The sequence below is a fragment of the Euprymna scolopes genome, chromosome 30, assembly GCF_053919585.1.
Source record: "Euprymna scolopes isolate OS-2025 chromosome 30, ASM5391958v1, whole genome shotgun sequence".
Taxonomy (NCBI): Eukaryota; Metazoa; Mollusca; class Cephalopoda; order Sepiida; family Sepiolidae; genus Euprymna; species Euprymna scolopes.
The window spans coordinates 95,098,268-95,114,163 of record NC_136511.1 but is presented as its reverse complement, the minus strand read 5'-3'; the positions used below and the strand labels follow the sequence as shown (position 1 = coordinate 95,114,163).

The following is a 15,896-nucleotide window of genomic DNA, read 5'->3' as shown; positions in this document are numbered from 1 at the left end:
CAAGCAATGCTAGGTATTCTGCTAGTATATATTTCAACTTATCTCATTCAATCCCGGGTGATGCCGGATATTCTGCTATATTATCTATTTCCATCAATCTCATTCAATCTTGGGCGACACCGGGTATTCTGCTAGTATATATTTCTATCTATCTCATCCAATCCCGGGCGACTCTGTGTATTCTGCTAGTATATATTTTCCACCTATCTCATTTAATCCCAGGCAATGTTATTCTGCCACTATCTCATTAAATCCTGGGCAACGCTATGTATTCTGCCTGTATATATTTGCAGCAATGTCATTCACTTCCGGGCGACACTGGGTATTTTGCTAATATATATTCCCATTTATGTCATTGAATCCCTGGCGATGCCGTGTAATATGCTAGTATATATTTCCAGCAATATTATTCAATCCCGGGCAATGCTGGGTACAAAGTTAGTATATATTTCATGCAAGGTTATTCAATCCTGGGACACGCCGGGTTTTCTGCTAGTATATGTTTCCACCTATCTTATCCAATCCCGGGTGATGCCGGGTATCCTGCTAGTACATATATTTCTACCTACCTCATCCAATCACAGGTAATGCCTGGTATTCTGCTAGTATATATTTCCACATTTCATCCAATCCCCTGACTGACTTCATATCTGCCACCCTACTGTTAAAAATATACTTAAAATTAAGTAATGTTTAAATCGTAAACTGTTTCAGCCATTTCTGGGACTTTTTATCCCCCCACCTCAACTGCTAAAAATATACATTAAATAAAGTAATGTCTAAAACGTAAAATGTTGCAGTCATTTTTGGGACTGACTTCATATCCTCTGCCCCACTGTTAAAAATACACATGTAATAATGTAATGTCTATATCGTTAACTGCCCCCCTCCCCACTGTTAAAAATATATCCATCACCCCAGTGTTAAAAATACACATGAAATATAGTAATGTTAACTTGTAAATGGTTTCTGCAATTTCCGGGACTGACTTAAAATCCCCCCACCCGACTCTTAAAAATATACATGAAATATAGTAATGTTAACTTATAAACGGTTTCTGCCATTTCTGGGACTCACTTAATATTAATGATGTATAATATTAAAATCTGTAAGTAAACACGTCTGATTATTATCTCCCAGCCTACGAAAATAAGGAGGAGATTATGCCTGGGTTCTCATTAAATGCCCACCAAATCCATTAACTCACATTTCATATAATATTAAAATCTGTAAGTATAAGGCTTTAAGGAAACAAACGTTGATTATGCCTTTTCATTTACTTGATTTTTGGAATCAGCAGTTCAGCAATGTGATTTTTGGAATATGACATCTTATCTCAATTTAGTACACGATAAATATTTAATATGCATCTTCTTTAATAGAAGATAATGTTCGGTAGGAAATTACGCTATATAATATGGTTACTTAGTCTTTTGGCTAAGATCAAAGTGTCGATCATAGAGGGGACAGAAGACGACGCCGAAGCCGCGCTGATCAGTTTAGATCAGTCCAAGGCATTCGATAGGGTCGACCATCGGTTCCTAGGATCTGTGTTAGAGGCCGCCGGATTTAATCCGGACTTCCGCAAGTGGATCTTTGTTCTGTATGACAGGCCAACGGTGGCGGTGCAGATCAACGGTAAGCTATCGGAGTCATTCGCTGTCTCTCGGTCGGTGCGACAGGGTTGTCCGCTGTCGCCTCTGTTGTATGTCCTGGCGTTGGAACCCCTCCTTCGCAATTTAAGGGACAAGGCGGCTACACCAGTCCTGCGTGGAATAGCTCTCCCTGGAGGCACACGAGCCAGGGTTTCCGCGTTCGCCGATGACGTCACCGTGTTCGTGTCTTGCCTCACGGACGTTCAAGCGGTGGTCGAGGCGCTCGCTCGATACGAAGAAGTAACAGGGGCCATCTTCAACCGTAGCAAGTCTGCTGGCCTGCGGTTGGGGGCCTGGACCGGGGTAAACTCGCTTCCAGGTATTTTCAGCTGGACCGATGGACCGGTCCGTATTCTCGGTGTCTGGTTTGGACCGGGACTTCAGCTGGAAAAGAATTGGTCAGAAGTACAGTCTAAGGTCAAATCGTCAGTAAAGACTTGGATTGGAAGGAAATTGTCCTTGAAGGGTCGGGCGGAGGAGTGTGCTACATACGTCTTTCCGCTCATCCTTTACCGTTTGTCTGTACTTCCTCTCCCTGCAGAACGACTAACCCGCTTACAAGGGCGCCTCGATTCACTTTTGTGGAACGAGGGTAAGCATTATGTCTGCAGAGAGGTCTGTGTTCAATGTCCGAGCGAGGGAGGCCTGGGTCAGCCCAGTCTCTTGTGTCATAGAAACGCCGAGAGATTAGCTTTCCTGGGTTGTTCGCTTGAAGGAGACGCTCCTTGGGTCCCTGTGGTTGAGAACTCGTTTCCCAATCTCAAACCCAACCCTTCGGTAGAAGGTCGTCGTAGACCGAAGGGGGAGTCCAAGTTCTTCTCCGAATGCCGGACCGCTCTTAGAGCTTTGCCGGGGACCAGCGTCCTCGATCAGCCAAGGAAGAAACTGTATCGGGATTTAGTGGAGGGGACCGCGAAGGATCCACTTTGTAGGCGGATGGGATGGTCGATGGAGGTTGTCCGTTCTCAATGGTGTTGGGCGCCGGGACGGGAGATTCTGAACAACTCGGAATTCTCCCTGACTTGGCGACTGGTCCGAAATGCGCTGCCCCTCTTCGACGAACTTTTCCGGTATAAAGAACATACCAGGCGCTTCTGTCCGTGCTGTGACGAACGCGAGCCCGAAACAATCGAGCACGCGTTTTTTAGTTGCAGCCGGATACAGCCCCTATTAAAGTACGTCGAGGGGGTAACAGCTCGCATCGATGCCGAGTGTCTGCTCGATCTCGACGTAGGAACTTTTGTGTACAACATGGAGCCGCCGTTCCCCAGGGAGGAAAGTTTGGTTTTCCTGGCGATCCTAGCAGTAGCGCGCATGACCATTTGGATCACGCGCCTCAAGTTGGTCCGCGAAGGGACATCTGTTCCGGATCGGGATCTGATCGTTTACTTTAAACATTTGCTTAAAGTAAAGATCAGATGCGATTGGAAGAGGTTGCCTAGAGTGGAATTTGACAAGAGGTGGGTGCACAGCACTAGTTTGTGCATCCGTCGAGGAGCCAAGTTTCAATACGTGTTCCCTCCTTAAGCATGGCACGGGCGGTGCTGGGTCCTTCGGAACCCATCCCGCTTAGAATTTAGCTAAATCATCTTAAGAAGACTCTTGACTGGTGGTACGACTGAGATCCTGTTCCTGATTTTATTTTTTGGTATTAGAGAACCTCTGAGTCTGCCCAACCCCTCTGCACCCCATCTTTGCTTTCTGATACCCCCGGTCGCCCCCCTACTCAGAGGTCACCTTCCTACCCCCTCCATCCGTTACTTTATTTTCTCCCACCTCCATTAAGGCTTCTTCCCCAAACCCCATTAGGGATGCCCTGCTTGTTTTCGGTTCCCCGGAAAACAGTGGGGGATCTATCAACATAGAATAGTACAGGGGGGTCTTACTAACAACACAGTAGCTTTTATTCTTTATTTTTAAAATGAACTCTTTTGATTAGTTTTTTCCCACTCCACGAACACTTTATTTTAATAAATTCACAAACTTTTATTTTCCAATGAATTCGAACTTTATTCTATCACACATGCATATACACAAAAAAAAAAAAAAAAAAAATGCACACACAACACACAGACACAATTATACAAATTGTAAATATGTTATTCTTTACACTGAACGCTGGGGGTTTTAGTTAGATTAAGTTCCATAGAGTGAATGAGGTATTTTGGTAAATGTTGCCAGTCAAGAGTAAGACCACTAAGTCTTCATCATTCATCATGTCATTTTAGTCACAAAGACCCTGTACCCTCCCCCTCCCAATTTCTTATAGGGCCTTGTGCCTAATTTTGTTGTTTGATATTTTTGTCTTTATAATTTTACATTGTAATTTCATTTTTTGACAACAATAAAATAAATAAATAAGATCAAAGTGTAGTATCTGTTCTTAGAATTCAAGCGGTCTCATTTGTCGCCCCCCCCTCTCCCAGTTAGCAAAGTAAGGCTATCATATTGTTACTAATACTTTCATATAGAAATGCATTGTTTACATTTTAAAATATAGCAACTTTCAATCTACTCGAAAATAAGGAGATTATGCCTGGGATCTCATTAAATTCATTAACTCACATTTCATATAATATTAAAATTTGTAAGTATAAGGCTTTAGAGAAACAAACGCTAATTAACTCATATTATGCCTACCCCCTTCCCCTCCCTACTCGTCTATATGTAATGTTTTGGATTACAAATTGAGAAATGCATTGTTTACATTTTAAGATATTGCCTGTAAAAAATTTCAGTCACTCATAATTTTATTTCTCTGCCTTCGATTTTCATGTAAATTTGGGATTCTACATTTTGAAATGCGATAATTATGTTGGTACCAATTTTTCAACTCAAAAATTAATATTTTACTCTGGGTTATAATATCAAGTTACCCTTCAAAGGCGGTTAATGTATGTATTAAAAGTTGCCATTAAAGTGTGCTGACGTCATATCACGTGACATGACTAAGCGTATTTTCAAATACGTATGAATAAGATTAGAATTCTAGTAAAACTAGTAAACTATATAGGAAAAACGTTAAAATATCGCAATTTTTTGGGGCCCTTCATGCAGAAAACTGGCCAGATGACCAACATGACCGTTGGGGCAAAATTTTCGATATTTGTCGTCCGAAGGTTGGAGCTTCAATATGATACAGTTGGAGATGCCTCTCCATGAGATTAAGTGACTATCTCATGACGTCATTTCCGGTATCGAATACAAGTGCCCGGAGTCAGAGATTGGCACGCGACCAAGGAGGTCGGGTGCAAACATCCAACCATTGAGGAATTGTATTGCTCAACTCACTTTGCCTGTAATATATGTGAATACATGTGTTTTCTTAAAAGTCCTGTGTTCTTTTCATTTATTACCATAACAACTGGTGATGATGGATTCGACTTTCACATGGGCTAACTCCACAAAAAGAAAAAAAAATTTAATTGACTTCAAAAGAACTTCGGATATACAAGCTAAGAAGTCGACTGGCAATTTCTAAAAACAAAAAAAAAATAGAAAAACGAACACAAAGCAAAGTTATCAATGCAATTGTAAGTAATCTTTTTGTCTCTATATTTAAATTGAAAAGAACTGTGCTTAATGCATTTTGTTAAAGCCGTAAAAGTTAGTTGGGTTGCTTATTGAAAGAAGGAAAAAAAAGAGAAAAATGTTGACCCAATTCCATCGCGAGGACAATTCTAGTGTAACTCGTCACCTGTTTATTCGTATGCAAATTTGAACATTTTTCAAATAAAGTGAAAAGTTTTTTTTTGCTTTTGTTTTTGCTGCTAACTTTATGCAATATTTTAATGGGAGAGAAATGTTTTTTCCCCTTTTCATTTTACTTGGACTAAAAAGAAATAATACTTTTTCATTGAGTGGAATTTTATGAAATATTCTATTTTTAACTGTTAGTTCTAAAGTTTCTGCCGCGTGTGGACAACTCCCCCCCCCCACACACACATAAAAAAAACAGCCATTTTGGTTAACTGCCAGACAATTCCACAATTATTTTTATTCTTTTGCAACTGTATTGTATCACAGTACATTTTTGTTTGTTTTTTTGTTAGCAAGTAAAATTTGTTTTGTCCACCCTCATATTGGGTTATCTCCAAGAAGTAAGGGATATATTGCTCCCTCCTCATATGCACACACTCAAGGAAAGGACATTTTCTGTTTTTTTATTATTTTATCTCTCTTCTCCAGTCAAAAATGGAAATAAATTTTTTTTCTCGTGCACTTGGAAAAGCTATTACAATAGCTTTTCAAAGCACACGAGAAAAATATGGAGGAGGTTAAAACAGTATTAATACAGCTAATCAAGGCCCAGATGGACCAGCAGCAGAAGGCTGAGGAAAATTTAAAAGAACTTGATAAACAGCTCCAGTTACAATTTCATGAGAGGCAACAAGCGTTGGAAGAGAGAACAGAGACAAGAAGAGCTATTGTTTTAGCTTTTTCCCAGAGTACAATATGGAATGCAATAGAAACATTCAACTACCAACCGGAGTTGGATGAGACGTTTGACGCTTTCTATGAGATATGGGGACCTGTTCACCATGGATTGTCAAGTGGAGCAACGCTAAGAAAGTTCGCCTACTTTTGAGGAAATTAGGGACCAGAGAACATAGTAAGTTTGTGGATTATATTCTCCCCAGGAAAACGAGTGAATTGGAATTTTCTGTCGGGGTCAAACTTTTATCCAAACTGTTCAGCCTGAATTCTATGCTCTTTCATAGAAGATGGAAGTGCTTGAACCTGCAAAAAAGTGACGACAATGATTACCTAACCTTCGCGTCTGTGGTAAATAAAGACTGCAATGATTTCCGTCTATCTGACTTATTGACAGATGACGTCAAGTGTTTAATTTTTGCGCAGGGTCTAGTCTCATCCAAAAACGACATGTTCTCTCTAGACTTAACAGCGAAGAGAGTTTCGCCCTATAGAAGTTGGCCGAGTTTGTCAACAGGTAGTCTGCATAAGGAACAACTTGAGACATGGCGAGGAGTCAGGCTTAACATTCATTACAAGGACGAACTTCAGACCGGAAAAATACTCACCCTGAAAAAGCAAAGCTAAAAGTAAGAAAACTCAGGCTACACCTAATAAGTACCACCCAGTCACAAGACCCAGATTCCCTACAAGCCCATGCTATCGCTGCGGCGGGAAACATTGGTTGAGTCAATGTTTTTACTGCAACGAATGTGGCAGGAACGTCCATTCCCAGCAACAGAGAAATCGAAAAAGGAAGCTTAAACGGAATCTGCCAAAAAAGGCAAAAAAATGAAACTGCAAAGCCGGAAGCAAAAAAACCCATACCAAAAGAATTCCCCAAGCCAAAGCAACCTAAGAAGGCTGAAGGGACCCCAACAGATGAAGCACTTCAACAGTTTCGGTACATGTATGGGATTGCACCCAACCCAAACACACCAACAGCAGTCTCAACTGCAGAAACAATGTTTGCGCATAAAGTGAGATCCGTTTTTGACAAACTCTTACCCAAACAGTCAAGGCCATTAGTGACCACTTATGTACCCAGTAAACGTTTAATACCAGGTGAAAAAGTGTTTTTCAAAAGTTAAAAAAAACAACACATCATTCTGGGAGGTGGATATAATTGATAAGAGAGTCGGTGACATTGGTATATATCATCCAAGGACCAACATATATCCACAAATGTCACCAGAACCAACTAAGAAGATGTCGATTAGTTGAAACCAGTGATAGTCCACCATTGAAAGATGACCCGATAGACACTGTCTTCGAAACTTTTGATCTTGAACCTCCTCAACCAACACCTGAACTATGATGGTCGTTCTGTAAGAGAAAGGTTATCGAGCCATTGATGGTAAGGAAGAGATACTTACAGCTTTTACGAACAAAAAGCTTAGGAGGGTGGTGTTGGAGATGCCCCTCAATGGGATTAATGGACTCATGATGTCACTTCCTCTGATGACGTCACTTACGGTATTGAGTACCGATCCCCAGTCAGAGATTGCCACGCAACCAAGGAGGTCGGGTGCACATGTCCAACCGTTGAAGAATGGTATTGCTCAACTCGATTTGCCTCTAATATATGTGAATATATGTTTTCCTAAAAATCCTGTGTTTCTTTCGTTTATTACCATTTAACCCCATAACAGATACCAAATTTGTCAAGTTTGGTTTTGTCTGTCAAAAGTCTTTGGCAGACATACAAACACACACACACACACACACACACACACACACACACACACACACACATTTTCACTTTTATATATTAGATAGACTAGCAGGGCTAATCAGCGTTACTCAGGACCATATAAACAATGAGAAACTTAAATTTGATTTTGAATATATTTGTTATTCTTAGAAGAGAGGAATTTTTAATGTCTATGTATCATTTGCTATTTTGAGCAAAAGAATATTTTACCTACCTAGGATGGCTATTACACATATGAAATAATTGTATCTTACGTAGGGTAGGTAATTTACAGCATGTATATGAAATAATTTTACCTTTGCAAGGACTGGTAGTATACAACACATATCAAAAATAATTTTACCTACACTAAGACGGGTAATTTAAGTACATATATTAAACAATTTCACATACTTTTTTTTACCCTAAAACAGACATTACTTTCTCCAACCCAACCCCCAAAAGAAAACTCAAGGGCAATTTTAAAATTAACATTGTCATGCTTCTTTCTATCCACCACTAAAACCATCACATCATTCCCAGATGTTTACATAAAAATTTTTTAAAAATATAGATCAACCCCTACAGAAACTGGCCTAGTAAACTTTCATAGAAAACCAACAATATATATGTATTAATCTAATTTTGAGATTGTAAACTGCTTAAGCCATATCCGGAATCGACTTCACAAATAAAATAATTTTGAGATAAAAAATTGTTTTCTTATATTTGCCTCTATCTCATTTAATCCCAGACAACGGCAGGAATTATGCTAATATCAATTTCTATCAATCTCCTTCAATCCTGAGTGATGCCGAGGATATTGCAAATAAATTATCTCGCGTATCTCCTTCAAGCTTGAGTAACACCGGGTATTCTGCTAGTGTATATGTGCAGCTATCTAATACAATCCCGGGCAACGCCAAGTATTCGTCTATTCTGTATTCATTCAATACGGGGTGATGCAGTGTATTCTGCTAATATATATTTCTACTTATCTTATCCAATCCCAAGCGACGCTAGGTATTTTGCTAATATATTCTCAGCTATTTCATTCAATCCCGGGCAACGCCGGGTGTACTGCTAGTATATACCTCCATCAATCTCATTAATTCCTGGATGACGCAAGGTATTCTGTTAGTATATATTTCAATCAATCTAATTCAATCCAAAGCGACACCAGGTATTCTGCTAGTATATATTTGCATCTATCTCATTGGATCCCAGGCGCCTGTGTATTCTGCTAGCATACATTTGCATGTATCTCATTCAATCCCGGGTGACTCCGGATAATCTGCTAGTATATATGTGGACGTATCTCGTTGAATCCCATAATTCTGTGATATATTACTAATTTCGACAATCATTTTTCATAATTCAACCCACATTATCCTCCCCCTCCCTTACTAAAGTAATAACTTTGATACATTGTTTGGATTGTTTATTTTATTACAAACACACCAATAAAATAACTCACATTTCATCATTTTTCATAATTCTTGGATATGTTATTAATTTTGACAATCATTTTTTTCGATTTAATGACATTATACCCCCCCCCATCACTAAAATTATAACTTTGATACATTATCTGGGCTGTTTATTTCATTACAAACACACTAATCAAGAAACTCACATTTCATCATTTTTCATAGTTCTTGGATATGTTACTAATTTCTACAATCATTTTTCATTATTTAACCCACATTATCGCTGCCCTCTGTCTAAAATAATAATTTGAGGCATTGTCTTGGCTGGTTATTTCATTACAAATGCACCATCCAAATAACTCACATTTCATAATTTTTCATAATTTTTGGATATGTTACTAATTTCGACAATCATTTTTCATGATTTAACCTGCATTATCATCCCGCTCTTACTAAAATAATAACTTTGAGACATTGTATGGGCTGTTTATTACATTACAAACACACCAATCAAATAACTCATATTTCATCATTTTTCATAATTCTTGGATATTTTCTAACTTTGAGCGGTTTTTCATGAGTTAACCCATATTATCGCCCCCCCCCTCTCACTAAAATACTGGGCTGTTTATTTCATTATAAAAACACCAATCAAATAACTCACATTTAATCACTTTTCATAATTCTTGAATATGTTATTAATTTTGTCAATCATATTTCATGATTTAACCCACATAATCTTGCTAAAATAACTTTGATGCATTGTGTGACTGTTTATTTCATTATAAACACACCACTCAAATAACTCACATTTCATCACTTTTCATAATTCTTGGATATGTTACTAATTTCGACAATAGTTTTTCATGATTTAACCCACTCCTCTTACTAAAATAATAATTTTCATACATTGTTTGGGCTGTCTATTTCATTACAAACACACCAAATAACTCATATTTCATCATTTTTCATAATTCTTGGATATGCTACTAATTTCGACACTCATTTTTCATGAGTTAACCCACATAATCGCCCCCCTCTTACTAAAATGATAACTTTGAGACATTGTCTGGGCTGTTTATTTCATTATGAACACACTAATCAAATAACTCACATTTCATTTTTTTCATAATTCTTGGATATGTTACTGTTATGGGGTTAAATGGTAATAAGAACAAAGGAACACAGGATTTTTACGAACAAAACATGTATTCTCATATATCTCAGGCAAAGTGAATTGAGTAATACCATATCTCAACAGTAGGGTGTTTGCACACGACGACCAGCTTGTTCGCGTGCCAATCTCAGACTGCCAGGCACCAGTCTCGATACCGGAAGTGACATCACTAGAGAAATTGACGTCATGAGATAGTCCGTTAATCCCATGGAGGGGCATCTCCAACACACCCATCCCAAGCTTTTTGTTCGTAAAAGTACCTCTTCCTTTTAGGGTTTACCATCAATGGCTCGGTAACCTTTCTCTTACAGAACGACCGCCGTAGTTCAGGTGTTGGTTGAGGAGGTTCAAGATCAAAAGTTTTGAAGACAGTGTCTATTGGCTCATCTTCCAATGGTGGACTGTCGCTGATTTCAACTAATCGACATCTTCTTAGTTGGTTCTGATGACGTTTGTGGATATATGTTGGTCCTTGTCACAGACTCTCTTAATAATTGTACCCACCTTCCAGAATGATGTGTTGTTTTTATAACTTTTGAAAAACACTCTTTCACCTGGTATGAAACGTTTACTGGGTACATAAGTGGTCATTAGTAGCCTTGACTGTTTGGGTAAGAGCTAGTCAAAAACGGATCTCACTTTCCACGCAAAAATCGTTTCTGCAGTTGAGACTGCTGTTGGTGTGTTTGGGTTGGGTGTAATCCTATACACGTGTAGAAATTGTTGCTTTGGCTTGGAGAATTCTTTTGGTGCAGGTTTTTTAGCTTCCAACTTTGCAGTTTCAGTTTTTTGCATTCTTTGGCAGATTCCATTTAAGCTTCCTTTTTCGATTTCTCTGTTGCTGCAAATCCGATGTTTCATTTCTTCTTGAAAATAAGTAGAGTGTTTTATTTTAGTTTGAATCTTGCTATATGTGGGGTATATGGTTAGAAAAGAAGAAGAAAAAAAACGTACCCGGCGTATCTGCATCGCTCTTTGGGAAAGAAGAAGGAAAGGATGGCCAGCGCATTTGTATACGCGAAGGGCATCTTCGGAAGGCAGAGCATGATGGGAGAAGCTATTTTTTTTTCCTGTCTCTTCCTTTTTTTTCCTAGATAGGAGGATATAAAGGCTGGAAAAAATTGCCTGGTGGGGGAGCGAGAAAAGAGTCGTGAACATCTCTTGAAAAGAATTTCGTATTGCTGACGTTCGTATTGTGCGGTGTGACATTGGTGGCGAAAGGCTAGGTGTGGTCGATTGGAAAAGAAGAGGGCAGAAACGTACTGTTGTGGAGAGAGTGACTCACTCCTTCCCGAACCCCAGAACCGAATCCTGATTATAGCCCTAGCCTTTGTACATTTTCCTAGTCCTGGTGAGAATACTTCTGGAAATTCCTCTTTTAACTCGTCCTTCAGTTGTTGCACTTCTGTAGACGAGTCTTCTACCCTATGATAGATTTTATTCATAGGTTGGTCTCACAATTCGAATCGCTCCATCCAATCAGGTTTTTGGATGTCATACACTTTCACTTTTTTAGTAATACCATTTAAGGTCACCGGGAGTGTGAGCTCTCCCTCAAATTCCACTTTATCGCCTGTCACAGCTCGAGCTAATTTGTTCGTCTTCCACATGGTTGGTTTCCTTAGCCTTTTCCATGTCTTAAGGTTAATGATGGACAGGTCTGATCTGGAATCCAATTGTAGATGCACAGTTTTATTTGTGATGTTAACTGTGACATATTTGCGCTGGTTCTTATCCAAATCTAAGTCGAATCTAGTCTGTTGGACACTGTTCTTGACCTTGTTCTTCCTGCACTCGGTCACTTTGTGGCCTTTCCTGCCACATTCGTTGCAGTATGTTTGTAAAAATATTGACTTGACCAATGTTTCATGCCGCAGTGATAGCACAAGCTTTTAGGGGATTTGGGTCTTGTGACTGGGTGGTACTTATTAGGTGTAGCCTGAGTTTTCTTACTTTTAACTTTGCTTTTTCGGGGTGAGTATTTTTCCGGTCTGAAGTTCGTCCTTTTAATGACTGTTGCGCCTGACTCCTCAACATATCTCGAATTGTTCCTTATGCAGACTACCCGTTGACAATCCTCAGCCAACTTCTGGAGGGTGAGGCCCTGTTCACTGTCAAGCCTAGAGGAAACTTGTCGTTTTTGAATGAGACTACAGGGTGGTCAAAAAGTAAGGTAACATCGCAATCTCCTCTTCAATAAATAACTTTAAAGACGCTATTGTATCAGGCTTCTTGCCATAAACGCTATCCTTTACATAGCCCCAAAGCCAGAAATCAGGAGGGGTAAGATCCCTATATAAGATTATAATTGATCATATTGTTTTTTCTACCTTTAACATGTTACCTGACTTTTTGACCACCCTGTAGACACTGCGCAAAAATTAAACACTTGACATCATCTGTGGATAAGTCAGATAGATTTTGAATTTTTGAACAACATGCACCTTGTAATCCAATCAGGAAGATCGATTGATGCAGTTGTCATACTATAACAAGTTGTATCTAAACCCGAATCCAGGTAATTTCAAATAAACCAGCTAGCCCAAAGGATGCGCAACTTCACCTCAGAAGATAAAGTCCTGGAAAATACCCAGTACTCAACTTATCTTGGCATGACACTCAACAGCATATAGAACCTACATTGAGAAGCTCTGCACGGGGCTATCAGCACATAATAGCCTGCTCACGACTTTGGCTAATAACTCTTAGATAGCCAAGGCACAGACGGTACACCTGTTAGCTTTAGTGCTGTGCTACTCAACCACAGAATACTGCACAGCGACACAGGCTCATTCTACTCATGCTGTGTAGGTTGACATTGAGCTTAACAAGGTATGCAGGATGATTACCGGCAACCTGAAATCAACCCATGTGTCATCTGTCTACAGGATGTCTAGAATCGCTCTACCACAGGTTCGACAAGAGGCAATAGCGGAGAGAAAGCGTGACAGAAGAGCAACATCAATTGGCATTCCCTATATGGACATCAAGAGGTGCCACAATGCCTACCATACCGCAAGAGCTTTGCCACCATCATAGGCCTCAGACAAACAACACCAGTGTCTTTCCACCTGTGTTGGTGGAATGAGTCAGTCAAAGATGACAATAACGAAGTTCTTCTAGCATCAAAATAAGATCTCACAGCCCTGGACTCTTCTGTACCCCAGGTTTGAGTAAAGGTTGCCACAATATGGCACAACTTGCACAAGTAGGCTATGTACAGAACACTTGGTGTCCATACAGCGCGATGTGCAGACTATCACATTTATACTCAGGCTGTTGTCTAAGCAAGGCATACACTGATGTGGACCTGAGGGATGCCTTAGATACTGCCTGACAATCGATCCTGAGATTATGATTATGAGTTTAAATGTTTCCAAATTCTTTTCAAAGTTTTTCTCAACTATTAACATAAGATTAAAATAGTTGACTTATTTATAAACAGACCAAAATGTAATTTAATTTTGTAATTATTCTAAATAGAATTTTTTTATTGTACACAATTGCATTTTTCATTTGAATAAATATTTGATTAATGTGTAAATTAAAAAAAATCCACATATTATTATCAAGATTGCTTTGTTACAAGAAATACACATTCATTACATTATAGGAATGGAGTAATAATCATGAAAAATAATTGAATTTGATTCTGACTTGAAAATAAATTTTATATGTGATAGAAAAATGTCTGAAACAAAATTATTTTTTAATATTTGTCATTATGGTCAACTTTGAAAAAGATTAATAATGAAACTGTCAAATCTTATGACAATTGGAGCATTATTTGTGACTGAGTATGGCTAAAATTGGGTATCTTTAACTATAAGATTTTTCCAGATAATTAAAATATACAATTTTATTTGATGTCATTTTTTTTGGGGGGGGGTCTGTGTAGAGATTAATTAAATGTGTTTTAAGAATATCTATTCTTATTTTTTAATCCTAAAAATGTTTTTTTTTTTTTTTTTCAGTTTGGACTCTATTCATCATTCATGAGTCCTTTTGTATATTGCATATTTGGTACATCAAAAGATATTACTCTTGGACCTACAGCCATTATGTCCCTTATGACGACTTCGTTTTGCTCATCTTCAATTAAAAATGATTCTACTTGTGCCCTTATATTAGCATTTGTCGCAGGCTTCATCCAATTGATGATGGGACTGTTTCATCTGGGTAAGTTTGTGCAAGCATTTTCGACATCATTAAAGCAAATATGACAATGTTAATTTTATGCTGTGGAATTGTTATCAATGTACAAATGTAACATTTGAACCTGTAGTGAAAACCAACAATCGGTTTGGTTTTCATTTCTTATTTTCTGAGTTTCAGTCAAAGACTGATAATCATTTAGAATTGGATTTTTTTTTATCATTATCTCACCCTACACAAGGCACAGTGCCACTTGGACGTAAGAACTACTATTTGGGACCATATTTACATTTACAGGGATACTCTTGAGCAGCAAGATGTCTGTTCACATTACACTTGAACGTCTGCATATCAGTACAGTCAGAGAAGCAGGGACCTGGGAGAGAATTCCAAAGTCGAAAGAAGAAATTATTTGAGTAGAAGGTTTTTTGACATCTATAGAATTGAGGTGAGATTTTGCTGCTTGTTGGGTTAGTTGGAAGTATTTACGCCAAGGGGGATAAGTGTTAGTGTTCGACGGAGCACATTCCATTGAAATACTTGTAAAATAAACACAGAGATGCAACAATTCATTGATGTGACAGTGAATTTTGTTTGATAGTGCGGAACCTTTTAGATTTGTGGTTCTTTTTTTAATCTTATCCAAAAGCAAGAGATTAGTGGCAGATGCACTATCCCATGCATGAGTGAATGGTGGTCTTGTAGAGGTGCAGGATACTCTCAAATGTGAGTAATTTTCTAGCATGGTAGAGAGAGCCCACCTTGATGTATTTATTCTTATTCATGTTGCCTGTGAATGTTAAGCCAAGGAGTTTAAACAAACAGCTCCTAGGTGGTGTATCATTAGCCATGGCTATCACTGGTTGAGAAGGTTTCTTATAATTATTAAAAGAAAGAAGTTTGGTTTTACCATCTATTTACATCCCCACTCCACTACAGACTGGAGGTCTTTATTTAAGGTTTCAGTCATTGCCTTAGATATGTGTCCATTCATTTTCGTCTTGTGTCTGTTTATAGAGCATGGTGTCATCAGCAAATATACCCATCTCGGAGACAATTTTATCAGGAAGGTCATTTATAAACATAAGGAATAATAAAAGTCCAAGGATTAACCATTGTGGCGCACCCACATTTATGTTGTTTTGACGTTTGACCATCGAGAACAACCTGGATTTTTCTCTTAAGAAAGATTTAATTATGTCAAGTATTTACCCATTAATACTATATGCTTTAATTTTTGCCAGACATTGTGAAAGGTCTTAGATATATCTAGAGCTACTGCCCTTGCCTCTTTTTTCTTTTCCAGTGCATGG

The 15,896-nt window shown here is 38.6% G+C and overlaps 1 protein-coding gene across 9 annotated transcripts in view; it reads left to right on the top strand.

Moving 5' to 3' along the window:
• Positions 1 to 15,896, top strand: part of LOC145254893 (sodium-independent sulfate anion transporter-like) — a 635,989-nt gene that overhangs the window by 53,649 nt on the left and 566,444 nt on the right. For all 9 annotated transcript variants that reach the window (XR_013863830.1, XM_080113811.1, XM_080113816.1 and 6 more), the window contains exon 4: positions 14,403 to 14,607. Coding sequence is in view for 8 of the 9 variants with exons in the window: in XM_080113811.1 (XP_079969937.1) it covers positions 14,403 to 14,607 (205 nt within the window). In the remaining variant the exon portion in view is untranslated. The remainder of the gene's footprint in view (positions 1 to 14,402; positions 14,608 to 15,896) is intronic.